Source organism: Drechmeria coniospora, chromosome 03 (assembly GCF_001625195.1).
Source record: "Drechmeria coniospora strain ARSEF 6962 chromosome 03, whole genome shotgun sequence".
Taxonomy (NCBI): domain Eukaryota; kingdom Fungi; phylum Ascomycota; class Sordariomycetes; order Hypocreales; family Ophiocordycipitaceae; genus Drechmeria; species Drechmeria coniospora.
Genome location: NC_054391.1, coordinates 1,828,807 through 1,854,066, shown reverse-complemented (window position 1 = coordinate 1,854,066; position 25,260 = coordinate 1,828,807). Strand labels below are relative to the sequence as shown.

At 57.0% G+C, this 25,260-nt stretch overlaps 5 protein-coding genes across 5 annotated transcripts; 1 reads left to right on the top strand and 4 right to left on the bottom strand.

Annotated features, from left to right (window-relative positions):
- Nucleotides 1–5,288: 5,288 nt before the first annotated feature.
- On the top strand, nt 5,289–7,688 carry DCS_06375 (uncharacterized protein; the record flags this gene model as incomplete). Its single annotated transcript, XM_040803665.1, has 6 exons — nt 5,289–5,475; nt 5,532–6,006; nt 6,076–6,485; nt 6,565–6,909; nt 7,005–7,490; nt 7,552–7,688. 6 exons carry the CDS (start codon nt 5,289–5,291, stop codon nt 7,686–7,688), a joined length of 2,040 nt encoding a protein of 679 aa, XP_040653769.1.
- A 345-nt stretch (nt 7,689–8,033) lies between these two features.
- Nucleotides 8,034–9,527, bottom strand: DCS_06374 (exonuclease III; the record flags this gene model as incomplete). The annotated part of the gene is made up of 1 exon (XM_040803664.1): nt 8,034–9,527. One exon carries the CDS (start codon nt 9,525–9,527, stop codon nt 8,034–8,036), a length of 1,494 nt encoding a protein of 497 aa, XP_040653768.1.
- A 1,263-nt stretch (nt 9,528–10,790) lies between these two features.
- On the bottom strand, nt 10,791–13,201 carry DCS_06373 (extracellular dipeptidyl-peptidase Dpp4; the record flags this gene model as incomplete). The annotated part of the gene is made up of 2 exons (XM_040803663.1): nt 10,791–11,802; nt 11,853–13,201. 2 exons carry the CDS (start codon nt 13,199–13,201, stop codon nt 10,791–10,793), a joined length of 2,361 nt encoding a protein of 786 aa, XP_040653767.1.
- A 4,049-nt stretch (nt 13,202–17,250) lies between these two features.
- On the bottom strand, nt 17,251–20,051 carry DCS_06372 (uncharacterized protein; the record flags this gene model as incomplete). The annotated part of the gene is made up of 2 exons (XM_040803662.1): nt 17,251–18,815; nt 18,875–20,051. The coding sequence occupies 2 exons, from the start codon at nt 20,049–20,051 to the stop codon at nt 17,251–17,253; spliced, it is 2,742 nt and encodes a 913-aa protein (XP_040653766.1).
- A 2,570-nt stretch (nt 20,052–22,621) lies between these two features.
- On the bottom strand, nt 22,622–24,037 carry DCS_06371 (uncharacterized protein; the record flags this gene model as incomplete). The annotated part of the gene is made up of 1 exon (XM_040803661.1): nt 22,622–24,037. One exon carries the CDS (start codon nt 24,035–24,037, stop codon nt 22,622–22,624), a length of 1,416 nt encoding a protein of 471 aa, XP_040653765.1.
- Between the last annotated feature and the right edge of the window lie 1,223 nt (nt 24,038–25,260).

Here is a 25,260-nt window from a genome sequence, read left to right as displayed (position 1 = left end):
CCGCGACGAGCGTCCGATTGTTGGCCCGAGAAAGGGACACATGGTGGAGCGGACGCGGTCAAGCCACGAACGACAGGTCAACTCTTCAGACGACGTTTGCAACGGCCGAGCAGCGAGCTCGACACTTTGGCAGTGAACGGTGGGATGGGCCATATGGGCATTCGTGGTTGGCGGGCTCCTCCCTGTCCGCCCGGTAGTGCGGTTCCTGCGAATCGTGCTGTCGTGTGGGGGCGGTTGTTCAGGCGTGCGGTCGTGCCGCCGTAGCGTAGGTCGAGGACGCAAGCCATCGCTGGGCGCTGGCCCGTTCCGGACGACAGCGCGGTAGCGACACCGATGGTTGGCCTTGATAATTTACATCATCAACTACAGGTAGATAGCGGCCTACCCTTTTGCCATTTGCGGATGGATGGCGCAACAGATAATTTGACAGTTCCAGCGCCACGCGCGCGCTATGGGTGTGTTGATGGGGGCGTCGATGGAGGCGTCGATCGGCGGGATGGACGAGGGGGGGCCACCATGGGGCCATCTTGGGGAAACGACGTAGGCGTGCGAGGATGGGTGTCACCCCCCACCACTCGCGGCAAGTATGAAGTTGTCGACCGAAATCTGAACAGCCGGTAGTCGAATGTGGCGAACGGCATATGTGTCCACTATCGACGACGACGACCCCGGGAGGGTTGCTAGTTGTCAATGAATGATGGGGAACAAGCAGGCTGCTGTGTCGAGGTCGATGCAAGCTTGGTTTTCTTCAAGTGTGGATGGATGAATTGGGTGGATGGATGGATGGATTCGTCGTTGGAAAGCGGAGGTTGAGTGAGGGGAACAGCATCGTTGGCCAAGTCCTCGTCATGATGGGTGGAGGACGGAGTTGATAATAGTCCGTACTGTGTGAGCGAGTGCCCCAAGACTCTACATGGACTGTATTGCTGCACTCACTGTATTAGTTGTAGGCGCAGCAATTTGGTGTGCTCCATAACACAGTGCACAGTGCTTCGAACAGAAGCTATCTGTTGTATTACGTAATTATTCTCTGTCTGGACACATCATCCGGACGACTCACCCTCGTTTCTCCTCGTAACTGACTGCCTGCTTGCTGCCAGCTTGCCCGCCATTACTTACATTCATCATTTGGTCATGAACCTAGGCTCGCTCGGCGTCGACACTCACCTAGGCCTTGAGGACACATCGTGCTACTCAGTACAGCCGCCGACAATACCGCTGCTTCCACCACAAATCGATGGCTGGCATGTGCACCTCCCGACGCCACCATCCATGACGGCGGCGAGCTTATCTTTTAGCTCGCCTGTCGCCCCAGTCTAGCAGCTGCTGTGGGACCTCGGCGAAGCCACGTAGATCCGTCTGCTGTGATGCTGCTCCTGTCGTTGAGCAGGTCTCATGTCCAATCGGCCGACGATGGCCGAGCATCAGTTCATCCGGATACTCGTTCATGCATTCCTTGGTCCACTCGCAAGCCATTACAAGCAATACTGAAGCCGACTCTTTCCTTGATGGGAAAACTTGCAGATCGGCTCGGCGCGCTGGTCGTGTGTCGTGACGAATGCGATCCTCCCGTCACCCTCCTATACGGACCAAATCGAGTCGAGATGTGTGTGCGACATGTACATGGTAGAATACGCATCTCCATGAATTATACACCGTCGACGGATTTCACGGTAAACCGCGAACGATGGCAGGCGAAACGTAGAGCACGAGGCGTGTGCTCGTCGTTAGAGCGTGGCAAATGCAAGTGTTGCACAAGTACAGAGTACGGCCAGTACTTGTGCTACCCAGCTATGTATGCATATCCAGAGTGCTCATGAGTACGGAGTATTAGTGGAATAAATGAATCTCGGATGCGCCGTCCTGACAGCCTGTCACGGAGCTGACACCGGCGCAAGCCGATCGGACGTCCGGACGTACGCCGTTGATGCCCGTCCCCTATCACCCTGCTCTGCCCGTCGCACACCAGCTCGGTCCCATAATATAAGGACCCCTGTCCCTATGCTACCAAGCATGGAGGGTGGGGATGGATCGATGAATACGATGACTTACAGAACGTACACTGTAGTGGTACTAGCGCTACACATTATGGTCTGGCAAGTAACTTGCTGTATTATTCAAGTAGTTTATTACTCCGTAATTACGGAGTACTTCGTACATGGAACACCAAGGCCCCCGGAGCTGCCTCACAGGCCCACTGCGCCCAATGCGCCGACAATGACTATATAACTCCACGTCCTTCGGAGGTATACATGTACATGAGCTCTTTCTGCTCTCCACTCGGCATCGGCCACGGGGTCATGTCAATATCGTGCCATGTCATGCCTTGCCATCCCTTGTATTGTCCTGTCTTGCCATGTTCCCTTGAATCGAGAAGCACCTTTTGCCAGGATGATACAGTGTCGACCCAAGCACATGAAGATGGCGTAGGCCGCCGATCGGGAATCAAGCCTCCAGTCGAACGTTTGGACATGCACTGGACATCGGTCCCAAACACCCCTGAGCGTGAGCAGCCGTCCTACAGGACGATGCCACTGCGTTCCTCCCCTTCACCACAAATGTGCAGCAGCCAACTGTCCACTGGAGCATCGCCTTCGACGTCCAATCCAAATGTCGTCACTCCGCTGCTCGACGGCACTTGTCTAGAAAGAAAGTTGATTTGCCTTGATTCTTCCACAATCCTCCATACCGCCTGCTCTCGACTTGTGCCCGTATTCGTGCCTACATACCTTTTTCATTTTGGTAATATCGTATAGGCTAGGCTGTCATGGGACCTCTGCCAGTGTCGTCCCAATCGGCGTAACTAACGGAAAGGTTGGTGGGATCCTGCCCGAAGCCGAAGGACAATAACAAGCGGACAAAGTGCGAACGGGGTTCCATGCGATTTGTTTCCCGATGGTTCCAGAAACAGCATTTAATATCGTCGCATTGTCTCTAACTGGTCAGGGGGGCATCGGCGAAATGTACCACGAGGCCGACAAGGAGTTGTCTCTACTTCTACCTCCGTCCCGCCTGCGAGCGGCGAGCTCCGGTTCGGTGATTTCCACGACTAGCTGGGGGGTGGGGATCTCGGTAGGTAACGTTGATAACAAGTCAATTGATTCAAACTTATCCTCTCTCGATTCAAGCACTAGCCGAGATGCCGGTCACGATTAACTCAAGGATACAGTTGTTCAGGAGTTGAAATATTGAATATGTCACCTTGTAATCTGTCCCATCGACTCTCCAGTGTATGTATGCCTTGCTCGTGCGTCCGAGAAGGACCTTGTCCATGTCATGGCACCCAATCAGCCGAGTTACGCCGATGTGGTGCTGGAACAGACGGGCAGAGACAATACGATTCATCGCGTGCGGAGCCGAGAGGTCCCAGATCGCCAACGGTTCTCTACAATGAATTACCGTACACTCGCAAGAAGAAATGCACGTCGACATCCACCAGGAATGTGTAATGGCACCAGACATCAATGATTGGAAAACATGCATGAAAATATTCTCAACAGTTTCGCCTTTCGCAAGGTCCGAAACCCTGCACGACATGCTCGCGGACGGGACCGTGGGTCGGCATGTTGACTGTTCCAGATTTGCAAAACTGGACGCGAAGTCAGTCTCCCGAACCATATTTCTATACTCTTCTCATATTATTCGCTCCGTTGCTCTTTGCCTCTGCCATTTTCAGCCTATACTAGGCAAGGAGCAAGCCTTGAATGTTCTTGGAACAATATGGACCATCCAAATAAATGATGTACACACATAATAGCATTCTACACGCGGTCCCTATCTCCGATGTAAAATAATGAGCTCTTATTTTCTTAGCTTTGCTTCACCAGACCTTTGACCACTTCTGACAAGTCTTCTGGTAGGACTTCTGACAGCAGGACCGGCCATTCTAAACGCCAATGATGCCGCCTGAGTCACAGAAAAGTATTACCCCTGCACCCCGATTAACCTTCTTTTCTCGACAAGGGCATGCGACACGGTACACCGTGTGGGTAATATATGCCGACTAGCATGGGCTGTACTCGCTCTCGGCCACCCTGTCGATGCTTGAATGTTCTTGGTCGCAACGCTTGTTTGACCGCATTAATGACCAATTTCGCATTAAAAGTGTTTACTCAATCCAAGCAGGCACTGGATTGTATATTCCCCGAGACGAACTTCACACGCTCCTCGTGGATCTTGCAACAGCTGCATTGGCAACACTACCCCAACCGTCAGTCTTTCCAACGATACGTTAACGACCGAGCACGAGCCGGAATTGAAAGGAGAAATGGTAGTACTCGTGACTACCGCATTGTTCATCTCGGCCCTCTTCCGAACTCGTCATAATTGTTCCGGGGGCTTGTCAACGATGGGCAGGACCATTTATGCGCCCACCAAAAAACATTCTATCCACCTCATTGTTGCGGCATTACAGTCTCAATGGTACAACGAAACTGCCTCATGGGCGATGTTATTTCTTCTAGGATATGGACGTGTGCGTCGCGCAGCCGCAAAGTTTATCATGTACGCTCGCGTCCAAGCTCCGCTCTCGCGTTTGATCAGTGAGACACAGATTATTGTCCTTGACTGTACCGACTTAGCAGCCAGGTTTCCGCGGCGGGCACCATACTTGTACCCGCTCCAGCAATACATGAACGCATGTATGCTGACCTTGGCATTATTGCTCTGATGAGGCGGGCTTGGTACGGAGAAGCAACAGCGTCCACGAAGACCCTAGTTCAAGAGGCAAGTATTAGTTGGTGTCAGAATGCATTATAACTTGTCGGTGGTCCCACTTATGAGATGAACAGGGGAACGGAATGAGTGTTGTATATAGTAGAGAACAACCAGGCGTGACGGCTTCATCCAAGCCCCCATCCCATCTTGGCAAATAGTCTGTGGCAAAGGATATCAAACCCATGGCCTTGTCCCCAAGCAACCATCCTTGGACCATACAGAAAATTTGGCGAATTTGGCCATGAGCATGAACGGCACCTCTCAATAGTGATTACGCGACCGGATTGTTCTCAGGGACAGATCCAGAACATTGCTCGCTCTCAAGAGAATCTCATGCGAGCATATGATGTTTACCACGGATACTCTTCATGGCCTGGAGGGTTCCCTTGCAAACGATTTCATGAGTTGAAGGATTTCAGCCCTTCCATCGGTGCCACTAGAATGAATTGTCAACTTGGCTCGGCCAAACAATTGGATATTAAGGCCGACTTTCTCGCTTGGTTTGATCACGAGCCTTAACCACGTTCAGAGTACTGCATTCGTTTTATTGAAGAGCTATGGATTCCCTCAAAATGGTTGGAAAATCATTCCCTGCGCTGCTGAGCGCCCTCATGTGTCTGCAACAGGGAGTCACCAACGCTGCTGGTGTACCTGCTGACCCAACGACCACCAGCGGTCTAATCGTCCGCTGCAACAATGTCGTGGACGCCATGGCCAATGGGGTCGGACACCCGCTAAGACATGAACAAGAAGCAACAAGTCTGTCTTGTCATATTCTTGAGTGTTCATATACCGAAGCTAATACAACTATCAAGTTGACATCAATGCACCCGCCGTCAGAGAGGGGAGAGTCTTGCGAAGACAGGACCAGCCCAAATCTATCAAACTTGTCCTGGATAAGATGGAAGCCCTGACAAACTTGCTGACGAGCACTCCTGTGCGGGCCGACTGCATCTTCGTCACTGTTTCTCATCTCCTTGGTACGACGCCCGAAGAGGTTTCACGTCGCAGCGGCGTCGAGATTCCCGCCCCGGGGCAGGGTGGTTCCGGCCACATCTTTGAGGTTCTTGCGAGAAACGGCATTGCCTGGCGTTTGTGGAGAGTCCGTGGTGATGAAACGAGTGGACGACGGCCAGGTCCTGATCGAAATCAGTTGACACACCAGGGTCGACCGGAGTATCTAGCTTTCCCACCTGGCATGCCACGTATTGTGGGAGTGGCCTACTGGCCCAGGGGGACCGGCACCCGCCCCGACACAAGGAGGGTTCCTGGACATGTTGTCATTTGCAGGTCCGTTGTATTTCAGCACTCCCTTACTTTCTCCCTCCCTCGTCATAGGCTGATGCAAGAAACACGCAGGAACCCCGGAACGCCATACCGACGCTACATCGACTACCAGGCGGATCCTAATGGCCTAGATATCACCCATACAATGGATCACGTGCAGATCTTTGGCTACTTTGCCGTTGACCTGGATGCCTCCCATGGGGACCTCGTCACGGCTCAGAGGCCGGCCATAGAGAGGATGGAGGTCGAAGAGCAGCGAGCCCACCCCGAGTCTGAAGACGGGCAACAGATAATAGAGAGTCCAGGACCATTACATCAGGGACTTGATGCGGAGCCGATGGAAGTGGACGAAGAAAATCTTGACCTATGGGGAAGCGGGCAGTTCGGGGTGGCCAGCTGCGCTGCGGTCCTTGCAACTCTCGTGGCACACCATAAGCATGAGAAAAGATCGCTTGTGAACTCCTTACGGGGGTCTCGTCAGGGTACGTATCCCTCCGTTCCCCCTTCGTTTTGTCTTTCGGAATAGCACTGCTCAGGCTCAACTCTCGGTCGATGCGGCAGCATTCAAGGGTCGTGATTGTGATAGGGCGCGAGAAATAGCCATGCGGACGCCCCGACCACCCATGCTGGCTGGGATAGAGGATTGCCGATACTTTAGGAAGCTCAGCATCCACTTGCACATCGGCAATGGAATCAGCGGTGGAAGCGACGACGAGATTGTCATGGACATTGGCAAGCAAACCCTTCTTCTCGCCACCTCCCCAGATCGAGGGTTCGAAAACGTGAAATCCGTGAATATTAAAAAGGCCTTTGGGGTTCGCAATGTTCGTGTTTCTGATGTGAAACACTTTACGCTGTACTCTAGGTCTCATGCCGGATCAAACCCAGACTATTGGGAGCTTGGCGGTAAGGCGACTCTTGTTCAATCTCAAATCTTGCAGCGGAAGAACATGATGAAAATCAAGGTTGACAGATCGATACTGACCGACTCGTCTATTCAGGTGTTTCGTTCAAAGGAATATGCTCCGGCTCGGGTAGAGTTGCCGTGATTGACAAATGGTCATCCCTCTACGAGTGGCTCGACCGTGACATGCAGGCCACAGGAGGAAAGACGCCAACGAAGCTGAAAAAGTCTATTGCTCCGCACGACTGGCAATGGGAAACCGAAGACTCGAAGACAAAAACGCTCGCAGTGCAGCCACCGGGAGAGCCGTGGGCATGCACGCGTTTCAAGTCTCTCGAAGTTCGGCTCGAGCTGGGCAGCAACATTGCGGGTTCGGGAACGTACGACAACATCGTCATCGATGTCGGAAAGTCGACTACATCGCTGACCGAGGCCCCATCCGGGGGCGCCAATGAGAGGCGAATGATCGACTTGAAGAAAGCATTCGGGTCGCGTGCCCCTGAGGTGAGCGATATCACCAAGTTTACACTTCGATCGGTCGAGGGATGGGAGCATCCGGATGCCGACCCGTGGGAGGTGAAGAGTATGCCATCCCCATCGAGTTGCTGGTACGCATATCTATTGACAGCATCTCCACTTACCAGGCATTACATTTACCGGGCACTGCTCTGGGTCATCGAGAAAGGCAGTGCTTAACAAGTACGCGAACATCTACAAGTGGGTGAACCGTCCCGAGACCTATGAGCGGGACCTGCACATCGGCGACTGGAAATGGGCTTGAGACGATCGATTTTGACTCACAGTGACTCGATTGGCTTTGGTGACCATATGGGAGCAACGAGAGTGATGGGGGGGGAGTCGCCGTTCAAGGGATTCATTTCGGTTGACAGCACTGTTTATACTCGAAAGGCTTACTTCATTACCGGACAACTATCCGCTAGAGCCACACCCCTGGGACAGAATCCCAGCATAAGCAGTTTTGATTGATTCCATTTTCATTGCATCTTGCTTACCTTGGACGCAAAAACGCACAACCATTCATCGTACCGAGTAGGGGAAGCCTGTCCAGTCTTCCCCTGAGGAGTGACGACCACCCTGGACCACAACCTCTTTCTTCTCACCGACCCTACTCTTTCCCCAACTGAAAGACCGACTTGACAGCGGCGTGGTCTGTTGTCCATTCGTTGTGTCGATGGTTTGGCTGTGGCGCAGGCTTCCCCACGACGAGGACCTGCGAGTCGACAACGGTCAAGCCCTTGTGGTAGATGAAGTCGATACGATCGAGCGGCTCCCGACGACCTGCGTTATCGAGGTAAACAGGCGACCAGGTGTTACCCGGCACCCTTGCCGGGTCCGGGTGGATCTCACGGAACGAGTCGACGAGACCAAGCTTGAAGGGCTCAATAGAAGTCGGCCAGGGAGTCAAGCCTACGCCGCAGTGCTGGCCTCGCGTGTCGTCGGTCCAGTCAAGATGGGAGGGCGCGTTGAAGTCGCCAAGGAGGATGATGGGAACGCGGCTCGTGTTGGACAGCTGGGTCTTCATCCGACCAAGGACATCGCGTATCTGGGGCGTCCGACCGGACTCGGTTTCGCGTCGGAGCACACGCTCCCAGCTCATCTTGTCAAAGCAAAAATCGTATGGTCCGTACGGCGTGTAGCCGAGATGGACGTTCCACACAATCACCTGCCGGTTTTCGCCGTCGAGGGAGATGCGGACGGCGCCGGCCACCCACATGTCAGGATATACTTGGACGATGGGATAGCGACTGATGATGCCGACGTCATTGCCCTGGTAGACATCCCAGCCAAGGGCCTGAGCGAGACGGATGGCGTGGCCACCGGTGCTCTCCTGAAAGCCGACAACGTCGACACCGGTGGAGACGATGAACTGGACCTGCTTACGGTGGTAGTCACTGACCTGCGTGCCTCCGTGCCAGAGGTTAAAGGAGAGAGCCCCAAGGCGGTCGACGAGAGGCGTCCCATACTTGCGCACGGGGATGGTTGCCTCGAGGGACGCCTGAGAGCCGTCGGTGGCTGTCGCCCGGACCGTCACGCGGGAGGTGCCGGCAGCGTCAGGAATGCCGGACAAGGTGCCGTCGGCCGAAACGCGGACCCAAGCGGGGCCTGACACCTTGGAGAAGCTCGTCTTGGCGTCGGGCGGGTTCGCCAGCAGGCCGGAGATGCTCGCCCGAAAGCCGTCGCCGACACGGCCGTTGCGGGTGGTAAACTGATCAACGGTAAAGGCGAGGGCCCCCTTACCGGCGACGACAAAGGACACCGGACGGGCGAGCCACCTGTAGCCGTCCTCGGCAAGGAAATAGGCCTTGTAGGACCCCGGCTGCAGCTTGGCAGCCGGGATGTGGACGCCGCCCTCGGTCGCGGGCGCGTACTCCCACGTTATCGATGGCGAAACGAACTTTTCCTTCTCGGGCCCGCCGGAGTATATGTTGTAGATGCCGATCCAGTTCTTCGCGTGCGCCTGCGGCGTAACGTAGTCAAAGGTGAAGAGGCTCTTGCCGCTGGCCAAGGCGATCGATCCAGTCGTTGCAGGGGCCGCGAAGGCGCTGGCGAGGAGGCCGAGGCCGGCCGCAGCCGTCGAGAGCAGGTAGGCCATGGGCATATTCAACGGGGCCGTCTCCGTCTGGGAGCCACAGGGCGTTCTCGTCCAAAGAAATAGGCGAGCTACTTGTTATGTTTGCCCCTGTTCGTGCACGCGTTCGTGTTTGCAGGAGACGGCCGCATCCCCTTGGTCGACTCTTATAGGCACTCGCGCGACAGCGCAGTGCGACGCAATGCGATCCGTCGCCGTCTACATCTCCCGACGACACCCTGCCGTCGTCCACGGTCACGCACGACGAGGGGGTTTCCCGCGACCAGGCCACGCCGAGGTGCCGCATTCGCCCGTTCCACGCACGCCTCCCTCGACCAGCAGCAGCCAACAACAGCAGGTGCTCCAAGTACTGGGTCGCCTTTGCTGCTCGCGAGACACCAAAACGGGGCGCTCGAGCATGCCATCTGTCGGTCCGCAACCTCTCTAGCAGGACGAGCAGCCTTCCGATTCTCCATCCCGTGATGGGGTCCGGTGGGGGTCGTGACTCGCCCCCAACGCACGAGCGGCACATCACCACCCTACCTGCCCAGCCGGGTTACCCCTACCCTCCTGTACGGTACGTGGAAGGGAACGCGTATGGGTCAGGGCCGAGCCAATGCCAAGGTGACATCCATGCACGCGGCCGGGTGGCCGCTCTGCCAGGTGGAGACCCCGTGCGGCCGGACGCGGCGCTCATCGGTCGGAGGACGTCGGAGGACGACCGAGAGTCGAGACGGCCACCGAGACGGCCGTTTGCTCGTCCTCACATGGCCATCCAGCACCATCCAGCCTCTCTGTCGTGAGCAGCCAACCGGAAGAGGCTCGAAGGAAACGCGGACCAGTGAATGGCGAGCTTTGCTCACTTGGATATATATACATGTGTTACCGACCAGTCACCCTGGATGCGGTGCGAGTCCCCATTGACAAACGCCCCATTACCCCATCAACGCATCTTTGCGCAGGTAAATAACGCAGAGGGCCATCATATGAACATGAGCGGCCGCTCCGCTCCCCTCACCTCCCCTCTCGTCCCCTCTCGTCCCCTCTCGTCCCCGGTGGCCGCACGTGAGGCAACGGTTGGTCGGCTCGGACCCGGTCCACGCGAGCCTGGCCACTTCGTGCAACAGGGCAACGAAGCACAGCATCGAGCCATGATTCCCAAATGGACGCATCGGCCATGGGACGGCCAATACTGGCCCGTCGCCCAGGTTGCATCATCGTCGCATGCGCCCCTTCGGTGCCGCTTCGGCCCGATCGCCGGCGGCCTCCGAATCTCGAGCGCTCATCGCACGCTCATCGCACCTCGGGCCTCGCCTCCGGGGACTCCTTCTTGCTCCACTGGTGCGTCTTTCGGGCGTCCGACGTCCGCTGCAACTCGTCCCAGAGGCGAGCCGTAAAGAATTTGTGGAGATACACCCACGCGCCGTGGTGCGCAATCGTGTGGTCGCTGTCAGGAAAGGCCATCATCCGGAGGCGGTCTGACGAAAGGCCGTCGCCGATGAGCACGTCGACGAGGGCCGCCGTGTTCTGGAAGTGGACATTGTCGTCGGCCATGCCGTGGGCGACGGAAAAGGCGCCGGCGAGATTCTGGAAGCCGGCGGCGCGACGGACGGCAGCCTCCTCGTAGCCGGCGGCGTTCGTCCCCGGCGTCTTCATGTATCGCTCAATGTACATGAAATCGTAAAGGCGCGGGTCGATCATGGGAGCGGCCGCGAGGCCAAAGGTGAAGACTCCATCGTCCTTCTCGATGGCCTTGGCGGCGACGAAGGCGCCGTAGGACCACCCGAAGATACCGACGTGTCCGTCGTCGATGAAGCCTTTGGTCTTGATAAGCTCCTTGGCCGCCCAAATCTGGTCGTCGGCCTCAAGCTTCCCGAGCTGACGGGCGACGACGCTGCGGAAGCGGCGGCCCTGAAATCCGGTGCCGCGGTTGTCGACGACGTAGATGACGAACTGCAATTCCGGATCGGACGCAATGTACGTCTTCCAGTCGTACGGCTGGAAGGACTTGAGGACCGCCTGCGAGTTAGGCCCGCCGTAGGGACAGAAGAGAACGGGATACTTCTTGGCGGGGTTGAAGGCGGGTGGCAGGATCTGCATCACGTTGAGTTTGTAGCCGCCCATCTCCTTCTCCAAGTCGGTCATGTTGGGCCGGTCGGCATCGGAGTCCCTCTGCAGCTCGAAGTAGGTGATGTTGGGCAGCTTGTACTCATTGAGCGCCTCGTGCACGTCGGCGTTGGCCGTCAGCGTCTGAAGAGCCTTCCCGCCGTCGGTTGCACGCACTTCCTGATAAGGCACGTTGGGCCTTTGTAAGTCAGGATGTAAGCGTCTCCCCTCGGCGAGAAGCTGGCAGACCACAAGGCCGGCACGGTATCGTTGACGAGGGGTGACGACTCCATCGTCACCCACGAGACGCTGTAGACGTGCCGCTCGGTGCTGTGGCGCTTCGCGGCCGTGTAGTAGACGAGGCCGCGGCAGGCGTCGACGTGGAGGATGGCCTCGACCTCCCAGTCACCGTCGGTGAGCTGGATGGAGGAGTTGCTTCTGGTCGGGTACAGGTAAATGTGCGTCCAGCCCGACTCATCCGACAGGTCAGCGTAGTACTTTTTGCCGTCATCGGGCCGACCCTCGAGCTTGCCGACGTAGCGCATGGCCATGGAATTATCGAGCCAGCCGTCGGGGGAATCGCGCTCCCGGACAACAAAGGCGCGAGGGTGTCCGGTTTCCATGTTGACGAGGACGTGCCTGGAGCGGTCCTGGACCCTGTTGAAGATGCGGTACACGAGCGCCGCGTGGCCGTTGGTGACCCAGGCGACCTCGCCGACGATGCCGCTGCCGTCGGGAAACCGGCTCAAGGGGACGTTCGAGAGCTTCTTGGAAGAGACGTCGATGATGCTGAGGCCGACCGTCGGGTTCCTCGTTCCCGCCTTGGGATAGCGGAGCCTGGTCTCGGCCGGGTACGGCAGCGCCCGGTGCTTTCGATCAGTGTAGCGGGGAACGGTCGAGGTGCCGACGCCCGTCTCGTTAAAGCTCAGGAAGGCGATGGAGGCGCCGTCGGGAGAGAACCAGAGGGCCGAGCGGCTGGAGAGGATCTCTTCTTCGTAGACCCAGTCGGGCACGCCGTGGTACAGATCGGGGTCTCCATCCGACGTCAGCTTCGTCACCTCGCCGTCGCCATTCCTCAGGTAGATGTTGTTGCCTCGGACGAAGGCGATGTGCCGTCCGCGGGGCGCAAAGACGGCGTACTGGATATCGCCCGCCTGGTCGTCCACCAGCGGCTTCCGGCTGCCGCTCCGGACGTCGATGACAAAGTAGTCGGCACGGAACGAGTAGCGGTACTGGTTCGTGGCGTTGATCGCGGTGAGCACCGTACTATTGTCATGGCTGACCCAGTAGTCGTTTGCACTCTCCACCAGCTTGTCGGCCGTGACGAATTCCTGGGGTTCACCGGTGCCGGCCTGGTACAGGACGAGGTTCCCATCCTCGTCGGGGTTGACGTAGGCGCCATCGACGCCCCAGGTGGCCCAGCGTACGACCTGGAGCGACGGGGAAAGGCTTTTGGGTTCGACGGTTTCGTTGAAGGTGAGAAGCCCCTGCCCGTTGCCTGTGGGTTGGTGAGCCTCCCGAGGAGGTTCGACGGCGCAGGCGAAGGAGGACAGCAGGGCGAGGAGCGCTGCCGCTCGTTGGCCACGCGAGGTCCGCATGTCTGCCAATCCGTATGCCTGGCAATCCGTATGCCTGGCAATCCGTATGCCTGGCTATCCGTATGCCTGGCTATCCGTATGCCTGGCTATCCGTATGCCTGGCTATCCGTTTGTCGGCCTGTCCGCCTCTCTCATAGCCTGCGTATACGTCTGGCGGTCAGTCTATCGGCGTCTGAAGGTAGACCTGCTTGCGTGACGAGCGGATGGACGGACGGCGGTTGGGGGAATGAACGAGGCGGGGGAGGTGAGAAGAATAGGGTCTTATACCCATCGATCCCGCGGCCGGCCTTGCCCAGCTCGACGACCCATGCCGGCAGCCATGGATTGGCAGCGTTACCCGCACAATCGGGCGATGGCGTATCCTGTCGTTGTTCGGGCAATTGGTAGGAGTTGGATCAAGTTGGATTTCGCGATTGGCGTAAAGTAACGTTGGGGCGCGAGTACCTGCATGTACAGGCGCACCCCGAGGTACGTGCCACTGTGCGGCAAGCGCTCTTGGCGTGCATGTCCATCGAGCTAAGCAGGTACCGGCGCAGTACAAGCAGCTGCTGAGCATCCTATCCACATATCCGGAAACCCGGTCAACTCTTCTCTGCTGGACCCTTATTATGATCCTTGAATGTTGATTGCCGGTACTAGGGCGATGGGAGCGCCTCCAGTTCGCGATGTCTATTACAATTACTTACGTACCACTCACTGACTGCATGTGCTGTAGGCGTCACCATCGCCGCGGAGAATGCAGGGTGCCCACAACGGAAATCCGCCGGCGGTTGCTTGCGCGCCTTGGTTTGCCATCGCCGCACAGTGCGCATGTGCTCCTACATGTACAGTGTGAGCTGGCTGGCTTTTGGGGGCCAACGGAGGCAGGGATGGGCGTCCATCCGCTCCGGCAGCTAGTTCGATTCGGCAATGGGCGGAATCCTGCCGTCTCCCTCCTCTTGGTGACTCGCACTGTACGAATCGCAGCACGGGTGGTGCTGGTGTTGGCAAGGTCATGGCCAGGCAGCCGCGGGTGGTGCACCAGAACAGTACGGCACAGTGTCATCGGTCCGTACCCTCCGAGTATTTGCGGAACAGGCTACCGCACATGCACATGCACATGCACACGGTACAAGGAATTGTCATTGCGCGGGTGGGAAACGCGGAGAAGGGAATGAAAAAGGATGGTTTCGACCCCTGCGTCGACATGTCCTCGGTGCTGCCCCAGGGGGGATGGTGGTGGAATATTCTTACGTAGTCGTACTAGTAATAGCGAGCACGTACTCTGTACAAATAGTACTAGGTAGTAATACTATCACCGCAGTCCTGCGCAAATAAGTTCAAGTACATGTAGGTGTGCTTTGTACACTCACGGCACGGAGTGCTCCGTACTGTAAGTACTTGCACTCACCGACAGATCGCAGGCTTGCCCAGCGGATCAGGACCCCTTCATTACATGTATTACTGGGTTTGCTCAGGTCAGCGTGTGCATGTACTATGCGCACATGTCCTGGCTTTCATGCGCATTCATTTTAGGGAGCGCTGCTGCTAAGTACTTGTACTGTATTACTTGCTGTACAAATTGACTCGGCACTCTTGCCACCCCACTGTACTTTTAGCTTCCAACAAAACTTACTTGCTGAAGTACTTACAGCACACCTGCTTGCACATCTACTCGCAGGTGTAAGCAGGTATATTCACCTGCAAGTCCATGGGCGCATGCAGAGGGACGAAATTATTGGGAACAAGGACGATGCTCTCGTAAGTGTACACTGCATGCGTACTAGTGCAGTGTGGAAACTGGAGGTGGTAACTGTCATATGTGACGCTCTGCATGACGTGATTTCTCCCCATGTCGGCTTCCATGAGCGATACTGCTGGCATGTATGATTGAGTACTTGCACTCGGTCCATACAACTACTTGCACTTACTTGCAACTACAGTACAACCACTATTGAGTACGCGTACTTGCAACTGCATGTGCTGTAATGCTCACCAAACGTATAACAAGGTTTACGTGACAAGTACAAGAAAGTACCTGTACCTGCAAGTAAGGGGTCCGGTAATTAACAGCGTCCTCCGTAAGTACCTAGTACATGTTCTGTACAACTACACTTGCTTGTATTTTGCGCACTTGCGGATACTGAACGGTCATGTGTACATGTACATGTATTTGCAGTGCCTACTGTAGTTGTAGTTGTACTGTTGGTACAGCAACATGTACGGAGTACGGAGTACGGTGAAAGCGATAGGATACGCTGCTATACTTGTAGGTACGGAATATTTTTTGTATGTTCCCGCCATACTGGATACTTGAGTAATAGTTGAACGCTCCGTATGTACTTGTATTGGTAGTACTCCGTACTCCGTACTTGGCAGACCATCAGTCAAACAAGCGCACCCACCAATTCGGTACCGGAGCACTCCGTACAGTACTCCGTACAATACCCTGGTAATGCAGCCATGGCATGCTGGCTGCAGGTATTACCAATCGGGCGGTAGGCAAAGCTACTAATTTCCGATGCCCTACTCACCTGGCACAAAATTGTCGCGGCCTAGTATGCAAGTAGCACAGTACTTACTTGCTGCGTAATATATTTATTACTTACAAGTTTCACGTAAATACGGAGTACTTCCTTGATCTTTGGTGTACTTGCGTAGGTACGTACAGTATACTTATATCTCCGGTGGCATGTGCGGAGTACAACCACGGAGTACTGGAGGCCGTTTTCGCCGTACCCACCAGGCAATCTATATCGTGTGTTGTGAAGTGCCGAGGAATTACTCTGTACAATGCATGTACGTTGTAAGTACATGTACAGTAAGTAAGTACAAAGTACGGAGTACTCGCAGTATTGTTTCCAGCATTGCCCGTATTACCCCATACAAATGCCAGTATACTGTACGTAAGTATTACCTGTACGAAACGGCACGCCTATTGTAAGTATTTCTTAATCAAGTAAGTACAACTCTCTATGTACGGTGCACCTGCACTTAAGTACAAGTGTTATAGTATAAAGTACTCCATGCAAGTAGATACAGTACGTATCAGGACAGCACGCACATGCACTGTACAGGTACAGTAGGCGTACTTCGTACGAGCACTGTAAACAAGGCAAAGCCTTTCCGATCAGAGTCGGTGTACTTGCGGTGTACAAGCAAGTATTTGTACGGCATACATATTCTTTGCAGCCAAGAGCATGTGCACGGAATACTTGTAAGTATTTACGTACATACTGTACTTACTGTACTTCAGTACTTAGGTGTACTTGTATTATTAAGTACTTACTTAAGTACTTCCATGCTTCATTCCCTCGTCCACTCTCTGCTGTACATGTATAAGTAAGTATACATGTACTTATTATGTGTAGGGAGTACGCAGTGCAGAGTACTGTAATTATTAATAATACGGAGTACTTGTTCACAGTCTCCGCATACTGAAGGTATTATACTGTACGTCATTTAAGGTGCACACGCTTTCACCGCTTCGGTACTCCGTAATTACAGAGCAAGTATTAATACTCCGTAGATTCTTTACATGTACCGGGAACGACGGCAAACCATTCGCAAGCGTCCATTAATGAGTTTCTAGAGCCCAAGGGTAAGGCAACCTTTCCGGTGTCAAATGTGCATCGCCCTGGCATCTCGTCATTCTGCACAATCGTCGTCCCGGACACTGCACCGAGTACTTTTGTGTACTCGATGGTCTGTACGTGCCTTGCAAGTACTACTTACTACTACTCCACCACCAACCAAGGCGATGCTGCAAGTATGCTACACTGTAATATTGGTAGTGCCATGCAAGTACAAGTAGGTCGAGGAGCAAACGGATAACCAGCCAGCGAGCAAAAGGGCACCACGTGGGTTTGCCGGCGCTCTTACGAGCATACATCTGCAGGTACTGTGCAGAAGCAAGCAAGCAAAAGTACGTTGCGGTCCCCAGAGGTGCCTGTGCATGTGCATTCGCGTGTGCACGAGCAGCACGTACCGCAACGAGCACGTCGCACGGCAAGACTCCTGTTCCTCCCGAGCCAAACGAGCGCCATCATACGCCGGCCGTCGCCCATCTCTTAGGTCGCCAGGATGAGCGCCTGTCTCGCGTAAGTATTCACGCCCTCCTTGGCCAGGTCCTCGTCGTCGGCCGCCTCGAGCGTCCAGCGCTCGGGAAAGATGCGATGGATCCAGCCGCCCGAGAGCACGATGACGCGCTCCCCCCAGTCGCCAATCTCGTCGGACCAGTACCAGGTCGTGCACATGCCGAGGCCGGCGAGCGGCAGGCTGAGGAAGCAGGGCACGACCACGGCGGGCTCCGGCCAGCGGCTGACGATGAAGTAGAGGGCCGTGCCGGCGGCGCCGAGCCAGAGACCGCCGAAGACGACGAGGAAGAGCAGCAGCATCAGCAGGACGAGGGCGCCGATGATGGCGACGACGCAGGCGAAGAAGAAGAGAAACTTGGCGATGGCGCGGTTGCCGACCGTGTTGAGCCGGCGCGAGGCCGAGCCGGCCTTGGACGACGAGAAGCGGTTGATGATGGTGGCGCGGCAGTGCAGGACGGCGATGCGGACCGACGGCGACCGCAGCGAGCATCGGACGAGGTACGTCGTCACGGCGACGGCGGCGAGGGCGACGCCCCAGGTCCACATGGGCGGCGGCGCCGACGTCAGCTCCCTCACCTGCATGGAGAAGACGGAGGTGATGAAGGAGATGGGGATGAAGACGAAGGCGAGCTCCGTCAGCTTGTTGATGCCCGACGTCTGGTCGATGACGAGCGACGACTGCGCCAGGGCCATGGACGTGGTGAGCAGGGCGAGCGTCTGCTCGGCGCGCGCCCGGACGGCGTCGAGGTCGGCGCCGAGCGAGGCCAGCTCGGCGCCGAGCGAGGCCAGCTCGGCGCCGAGGTCCGGGCCCCAGCCGAGCGTGGGCGCCGACGAGGACGAGAGGTGGCCGAGCCAGTCGCGCAGCTCCTGCAGCGCCGCCCGCATCCACGCGAGGTTCTGGCGCGTCGAGTTGCCGATGGACTCGACGAGCTGCTCGTGCAGGCCGGCGCTGAGGTCGTTGTCGAGGTGGTCGAGCTCGAGCCGCATCTCGGCGAGCAGCTGCCAGAAGTCGTCGAGGACGAGGCGGCCGAGCACGGCGGCGACGGCCTCGTCGCCGCCGGCGAGCTCCGACGTGGCCAGGGTGCTCACGTGGCGGACGACGAGCTCGTGCGTCGTGAGCGAGTACTTTCGCGCAAAGTCACGGTCGCGCGCGTGCGCCTTGGGGTTCCTGTACTCGGCCCGAAGCTCCCGCTCGTACTCTTCGTCGTACTCGTCGTCGCTCGTGTACTCGGACGTCAAGCCGTCGTCGTCGACGGCCGACTCCTCGCGGCCTGACGCGTCGTGGCCGCCGGCCGCCCTGGATTTCCTGTCTCGGATCCGCCGCTTGATGGCCTCCTTCTTCTGCCTCTTGAGCTCCGCCTTGGACACGGCCGGCGGCGGCGGGTCAAGGTACGTCTCCTCGGGGCCGGCGCCTCGCCAGAGCTCCTCGTCCGAGTAGGACTCGATCTCCATGGCGCGAGGCATAAAGGTGAGCGACGGCGTCCGCTCGTCCGTCGCGCCATGCCTCATGCTCCGGGCGGGGTCGAGAAGCAGGACGACTGGCCGGCCGGGTCAGCGTCCGTCGGGCCCGTCGGGGGCGGGGCGACAAGAAACATACCGGTCCTCCTTCCCTCGGCGTCCCGTCCGGACCAGTAGCTCGCCCCCTCGGGTGCGAGCACGCGCAGGTCCCGGTTGAACCAGGCCGTCACGTTCTTCGGCAGGCCCTCGAAGGTGCTGTAGGCGCGGTAGACGTTGGTCGCCTTGACCCGAGCCGTCGTCTCCTCGGCCGCCGTCTGAGCCCCCTTGCTCCTCCGCTTCTCCTCGGACCGCTTGGCCCTCGCGAGCCGCTTCTTGGTCATGAGCAGGCCGTGCTTGTCGAGGACGACGTCCCGCTCGACCATCCACCGGCCGTCGTCGAGCCGCCTCTCGATCTCGTCCTCGTGGAAGCCCTTCCTGCCGAGGTAGTGGAGGAGGCCGAGGCGCGGCCACCGCAGATGGGCCCAGCAGCGGCCTCGGATCCGCCGCGGAACGTTCCACTCGGTCCGCTGGCCGGTGCCGGGCACGGCTCGATGGCGGAAGCGCGTCTCCTGCTCGGCCCAGTTCATCCAGACGGCGTTGGAGACCTTGAGCTGGCTGTCGCTGGCGGCGTATCCGCCGTTGGCGAGGTGCTCGAACCAGAACTCGGCGTCGATGTCGTAGACCTGGCCGAGGGCGCCCATGACGAACCGGCTGAGGTCCGAGACGAGGACGAGCCGGAGCTCGACGCCGTCCGGCCGTGACTGGAGCGCCGTCGCCAGCGCCCGCTTGTCGTCGACGTCGGCCCTCGTCGGCGTCGACCCGCCCTCGACGTAGTCCAGGACGGAGATGGAGACGGACGCGAGACCCTCGTACCGCTCACGGTGCGTCACGCTCAGCCATCGGGGGTCCCACCGAGCGCGGTTGTCGAGCTTGTTCATGTACAGCTCCGCGAGCGTCTCGAGCCAGTGGGACAGGCTGGAGAGGCCTGGCTCGGCCGCCTCCTGGAAGGCGACGTGGGCCGTCTTCTTGTCGGCGACATGGGCCGTCTTCTTGCCGGGCGGCGTCTGCGTCTCCGCCGCCTGCGTTGGAAGCTTTGGGGACGACGAGGAGTCGACCTCGTCCGTGGACGGTGACGTGGACGGCCGAGGGGACGCGTGTTCGAGCGAGTTGCGAGGCACGTTGTACAGCGGGTTCCACCGCTGATCGGGAGGCGAGTCGAGCGGATAGTGGGCGTGGACTTGGCCAGCGTTGGTGGTCCCCTTGGAGCGTTTGAACATGGCGCTCACCTACTTACTTAGTGTTGGTTACTAGGTAGCTCGTTGGAGGTCCTTGCTGCTGAACGACGGGCTACCCGACGACGAATACGCGCTGTTGCTTGTTCGCCCTTGAAAGGGTAGCGACAGATGCAAATGCATCTTCCGCACGCCTCATTGTCACAACGCATCATGGATTGCTGACGGATTGCCCCTGTCCGCACGGAGTGCTTGTGCCAACATCGGACTTACAGCACCGAGCGTCGCATATCCGAGTAATTACGGGCACACCTGCCCTGCATTCCTCCGTGGAGAACAGTGCAGTGCAGGTGTCGTAGGCCCTGTAATCAACCCAGCAGCCGCTAGCATTGTTCGCTGCCGCTGCCGCTGCCGCTGACTTGGCCAACGTCCACCCCCACCCACCCACTCCCGTGGTGCGCCTACTGGAGACGCTGGCTGGCGCTGGCTAGATCCTTGCCTCTGCTGCTTTGCTTTTCTTCGCATTCTCGGCCATTCTTTGCGCTGGCTTTTCACGTACCACGCCAGTCTTGGCCGATGGTTGCTCTCCATGCTTTAAATACAGCGAGGGGCAAACCAAAAGCGCATATCCCGCGAGAGGTCGACTTCCTTCTGCCGACGTGGGGACGGAACTCGACCTGCAGTAAAGACACGGCTCCAGCACTGCAAGGCGCTAGGTAGGCACCCGCCAGCACTCCGTACTGTATGCTGCAACATTTCCCAGGTGCCGTGCTGTGCTGTAGCCCGGTACTAATGGAGCATGCTCTCACAGCTGGTGTACTTGCTCGTGCGGAGTACAGTACAGTACATGGACGAACAGTACTTCATTACGTGTTGCGGTCAGTGTCACGCTGGAGTACCGACTACCAGGCCTGTACATGTACCTGCTATGTACTAGGTAGATACCTATCAGTACTGTACGGACGGTACATGGGTGTTGGTGCTGGTGGTGGCTGTGGGTGGCAAAGTCACGCCATGTTCGGCGCGGCCCGCAAAATGCGTGCGCAAGTACAGTAAGTTCAGCACTTACTTACTTAAGTACTTGCACATTTAAGGGTCGTGACGCGTTCCAGCCCGAAACACAAGTTGTGACGAGACGGTGTTTGCTCGACAGTACGGAGGAAAGGCATGACAGATTCCTTTTGCCTCGGCAAATGGACTGTGTGCACATGTATTACTACAGTGAGTGCAAATTATTACTTGCAAAGTGCTCTGTAGTCAAGTAAACACTGCAATGTATCTGCATGTATGGAGTACATGTGCTGTACTTACTTGCCTGTGCCTGCCTCAACCGTGCCGTACGCGAATGCTAGCAAGTACCTTTGATGGAGTATGGAGTATGAATAGTATGGAGTATGAATAGTACGGAGTAATACAGTATGTGCCAAAGTACGTACAATTACTCCGTACTCAGCAGCAGGATAGCTGAATACCTGTTAATTGCATGCAGCAGTCGAATAGTCGCATAGTGCCGCGTAACGAACCGTCTCGCTGTACGCCGTACTTTTCTACCCTTGTACGGAGCACAGTACTGTACCAAGTTCGTGGACTGTCGTTCAGAACGCTGACCTTGGCACCATCCTGCTTTGCGAGCCCGTGGGTAGATAAACGACAATACGCAACCCTTCAGCCCCTTCTTCGCCCCATTGTCGCTTCTTCGTTCCTGTTGTGAGCGTCGCCCTCCGTCTCCAGCTAGGCATGAACCGGCGTGACTCTCGCCAGCTGTGCGGGCAGACGGCAATCAGCCAGGGGCAGGACTACACCGCTCGGCCAGGCAGCGACCTGGACCAATGTCTGGACGTCTTTCAGTCCTGAGGGCACTGATACGTCTCACGGAACCATGACAGGACGACAAAATGGAACTGTCTCCCTGCCAAAGGTTGCACCGAGGCGATCGATTCGCAACTGCACACCGATGGCTTTCGACGAGGCCCAGCGGGGTCATTTGTTCGTTCTCCCTCGAGCGGGCCTCGGCCGTCGAGATGCCGCCCGCAGACCGCATTGATCTCGCGGAAATGGGGCAGCAGGTGACGTCGAGCGTCAGCCTGCGCTGCCACTTCCACATCCCCTTTGCCGTGCTTGGACAGAGTGGCCATCGCAGTCTGACCACGGGTGCTCGTCATGCCGGTGAGCGTCTCCGCCAGTCGGCCTGACCCTCGCCGTTTCGCATTTGCATTTCCCTCGCCTGCACGCGTCCTGTACCTTGCGTCCGCTTGCTGGACGACAGCGTGGAAGGAGCGTGACGGAAGAGGAGATGGCGATGGATATTTTTGTTTCCTATGGCTATTGCCAGCAGAGCTTGCGGGTAGTACTATTTTGCATGATGCCCCCGGCGTTCGGTCACCCCCCTCCCCCCAACCCTGCTTTTCATGTTTCCTCGGTGCTAATCAGAGTGTCCCTCGCAGTCAACCTTCTCCGTACATGGACGCACGCACCCTTCAAGCCTTGCGTGATAGCCATGTACATTTCATGAGCGCCTGGCATGCCGCACACGGTTGCACTTGTGCTGTCTTCCCGTGGACAAGTCCTACTGCACACCAGATGCCAGCCGATGATCCAAACATCTGCCATGTGCATCATGGGCTTGGGAGGTTTCGAAAGACGTACCCCAGCAGGCCCAACACCTGCACATTGGGTTGCCCCCGACAGTCCGACGCGAACGATGGGAAGTAGGCGCCCGATACCTGGTTGTAGCAAGAGTACAGAGGCACGGTGCTCGGGAGGACCTGGCTAGTATAGATCCATCCTACGGGCCCATACGGAAGCTCGTTGTTGCATGAAGGATCAGCCATGAGCCTCGACCCAGCGGCAGTACTGCACTCGTACAGCATAATGCTGTTTGGCTGCTCAGAATGGTGGAGAAAAAATCTCCCGTCGCCAAGATAGGACGACGGTAGCTTCCTGCTAGAGGCGATGTAACTGCCGCTGTTGCCGCGGCCGAGGTTCATCTCAAGGTAGGGAAGGTTCTGAAATCCGCAGCTGTGGGAGAGAAGCCCAGGGGACCAGTTGGGGCGGCTCGAGTTGGCCCAGATCCCCCATAACCCCTTGGGAGTTCCATCCTCCCTAAAAAGTCCAAACTTGTCGATCTCGCCAGGCTGATCTAGCATATGATAATATATGTAGTTATCAATTCCTGGCGTGCCGAGCGCGTTTCGGAATCCGAAGCACAGAGAACTCGCCGATGTATCCTCGAAGTTGGGGCGACCAGGGAGCCCTTGTTCGGCCAACTGCACGTCCCGTACCTGGGGCTCGTTAGGGAATTGTTGTATCAGCCAGCCGACGAGGATTCCGACGTTTCCCATCGTTACATATGGATAATCCAGGTAGTCAAACCGAAGGGCCTCGGGTTTGTTGTAGGCGTTAATCGACGCCCGCCAGAGCCGGCCGCCGGCATTGTTCCCAAGGCCCAACAGAACACTCTTGCCGCAAAGCTGACCGTCGGCAGCATTCTCCAGTGTCTCGCCAAACTTGTTGTCGATCGACGTCATGATCCTCGCCGTCGACTGCTCGGCGAATATGGCATCGTAGCCGGCATTGTAGTTTGCCACAATCAGATTGATCCACTCGGTCTTGTCGCAAGCCGTCGAGCCCGGGCCGCAGCCGATGTCAAAGGAGCGGTAGTTCCCGACTTCCCTGCCGAGGACGAAATCGGCAATGCGCCCGTTGCCGTTGAGCCCATTGTACCGTCGGGCCAGCATGCCGCCGAATCGTCCATAGTCGGCGGCATCGTCGGGAACGCAGTAGATGCCTGCTTCGCAAGGACGAATCGAACGTGCCCAGGCAGGCGTGCCGTAGACGAACGCTAATGTGATGAGCCCTTGCTCGCTCCATGTGCGAATGGCTTCGTCCACCTCGGGTGCGATGATGAAGCAGTGGCCGTCATACTCCTGCTCGTCAGCGGCACATGGGGCTGCCTTTTTCCTCGGTTCCCAGTCTGCCCATATTAAATACAACGACTGGCTACCGGGATCTGCTTTGTATATTTCGTTCATGTCTGGGAAGAAGTCGGCATAGATGCCCTTGATCCGATCGGGGGTCCTTATCGGATACGCCAGCGCGGCTTGCGTTGGGGTTGTCGTTGCCGATGCCGACGACGAAGCAGCCGACGTTTGAGACGTGTCCGACGTCGTCACCGATGCCGACGACGGAGCGGCCGACGATGAAGAAACGGCAGAATGTGACGAGGAGGGTGCGACTGATGAGAATGCCGAGGTCGCCGACGATTCCGTTGCAGCAACCGTAGATGAAGCTGTGGGTTGCGAGGAAGGTACATCCGATGACGCCTCTGACGATGTTGTAAGAATCGATGCAGTGCTGACTCCTGTCCGGGATGGATCGAGCCCCGTCTGGGTATCGGCCGATGAATGTCTCGAGGATGACACCTCCGACGAGGTTGTGGGAATCGATACGGTACTGACTCCTGTCCGAGATGGATCAAGCCCCTTCTGGGTATCGGCCGATGAATATCTCGACAATGACACATCTGACGACGTTGTGGGAATCGATGCGGTACTAACTCCCGTCCGTGATGGATCAAGCCCCTTCTGGGTATCTGCTGATGAATATCTCGAAGATGACAGCTCCGGCGTCGTCGTGGCCGATGCAGTAAGACGTCTCGTTCGAGATGGATCGAGCCCCTTCCGCGTCTCTGCCGAATCTTGCGTGTGTGGTGAGCAAGTCTCGCAGGCTTTCAATACCGTTCTGCCCCGGCATCAGTTTCGATGTCGACGGAAACGGAAAGCTTACGTACCGAACAATCGTCGTTTGTGACCATGTCGAATCGCAGCAGACAATATCCATCGGTAGATACTCTACCAACATTATCAACCCATGCTGGTCCGCCTCGCCCAAAGAGGCCGAGCTGGCGCGACCACAAAGCAAAAGCAAGGATGCAGAGGGAAGAAATTGGCCTAGAAACATGGCTACGACCTTGCATTCATCAACTCAATCAATCCAAGGATGAATCAAGGACACGAAGCACCAGACAAATCGCGAGATTATATCATGCACGCATGTTTAATGCGACAAATGGGACGGCATGGCGACTGGTGAACTGTAACTGGAGTATTATACTGTACAATACGCACGGTACGGTATTATCACATCCCCACGTCCCATTCCCGCACGCTTCTGGACGCGTAAGTATGTGCAGGTAGTTATACGTGTGTGCGTGCACTCGAGGTTTTCGTCTGGAATTACGGCGTGACCTCACGTG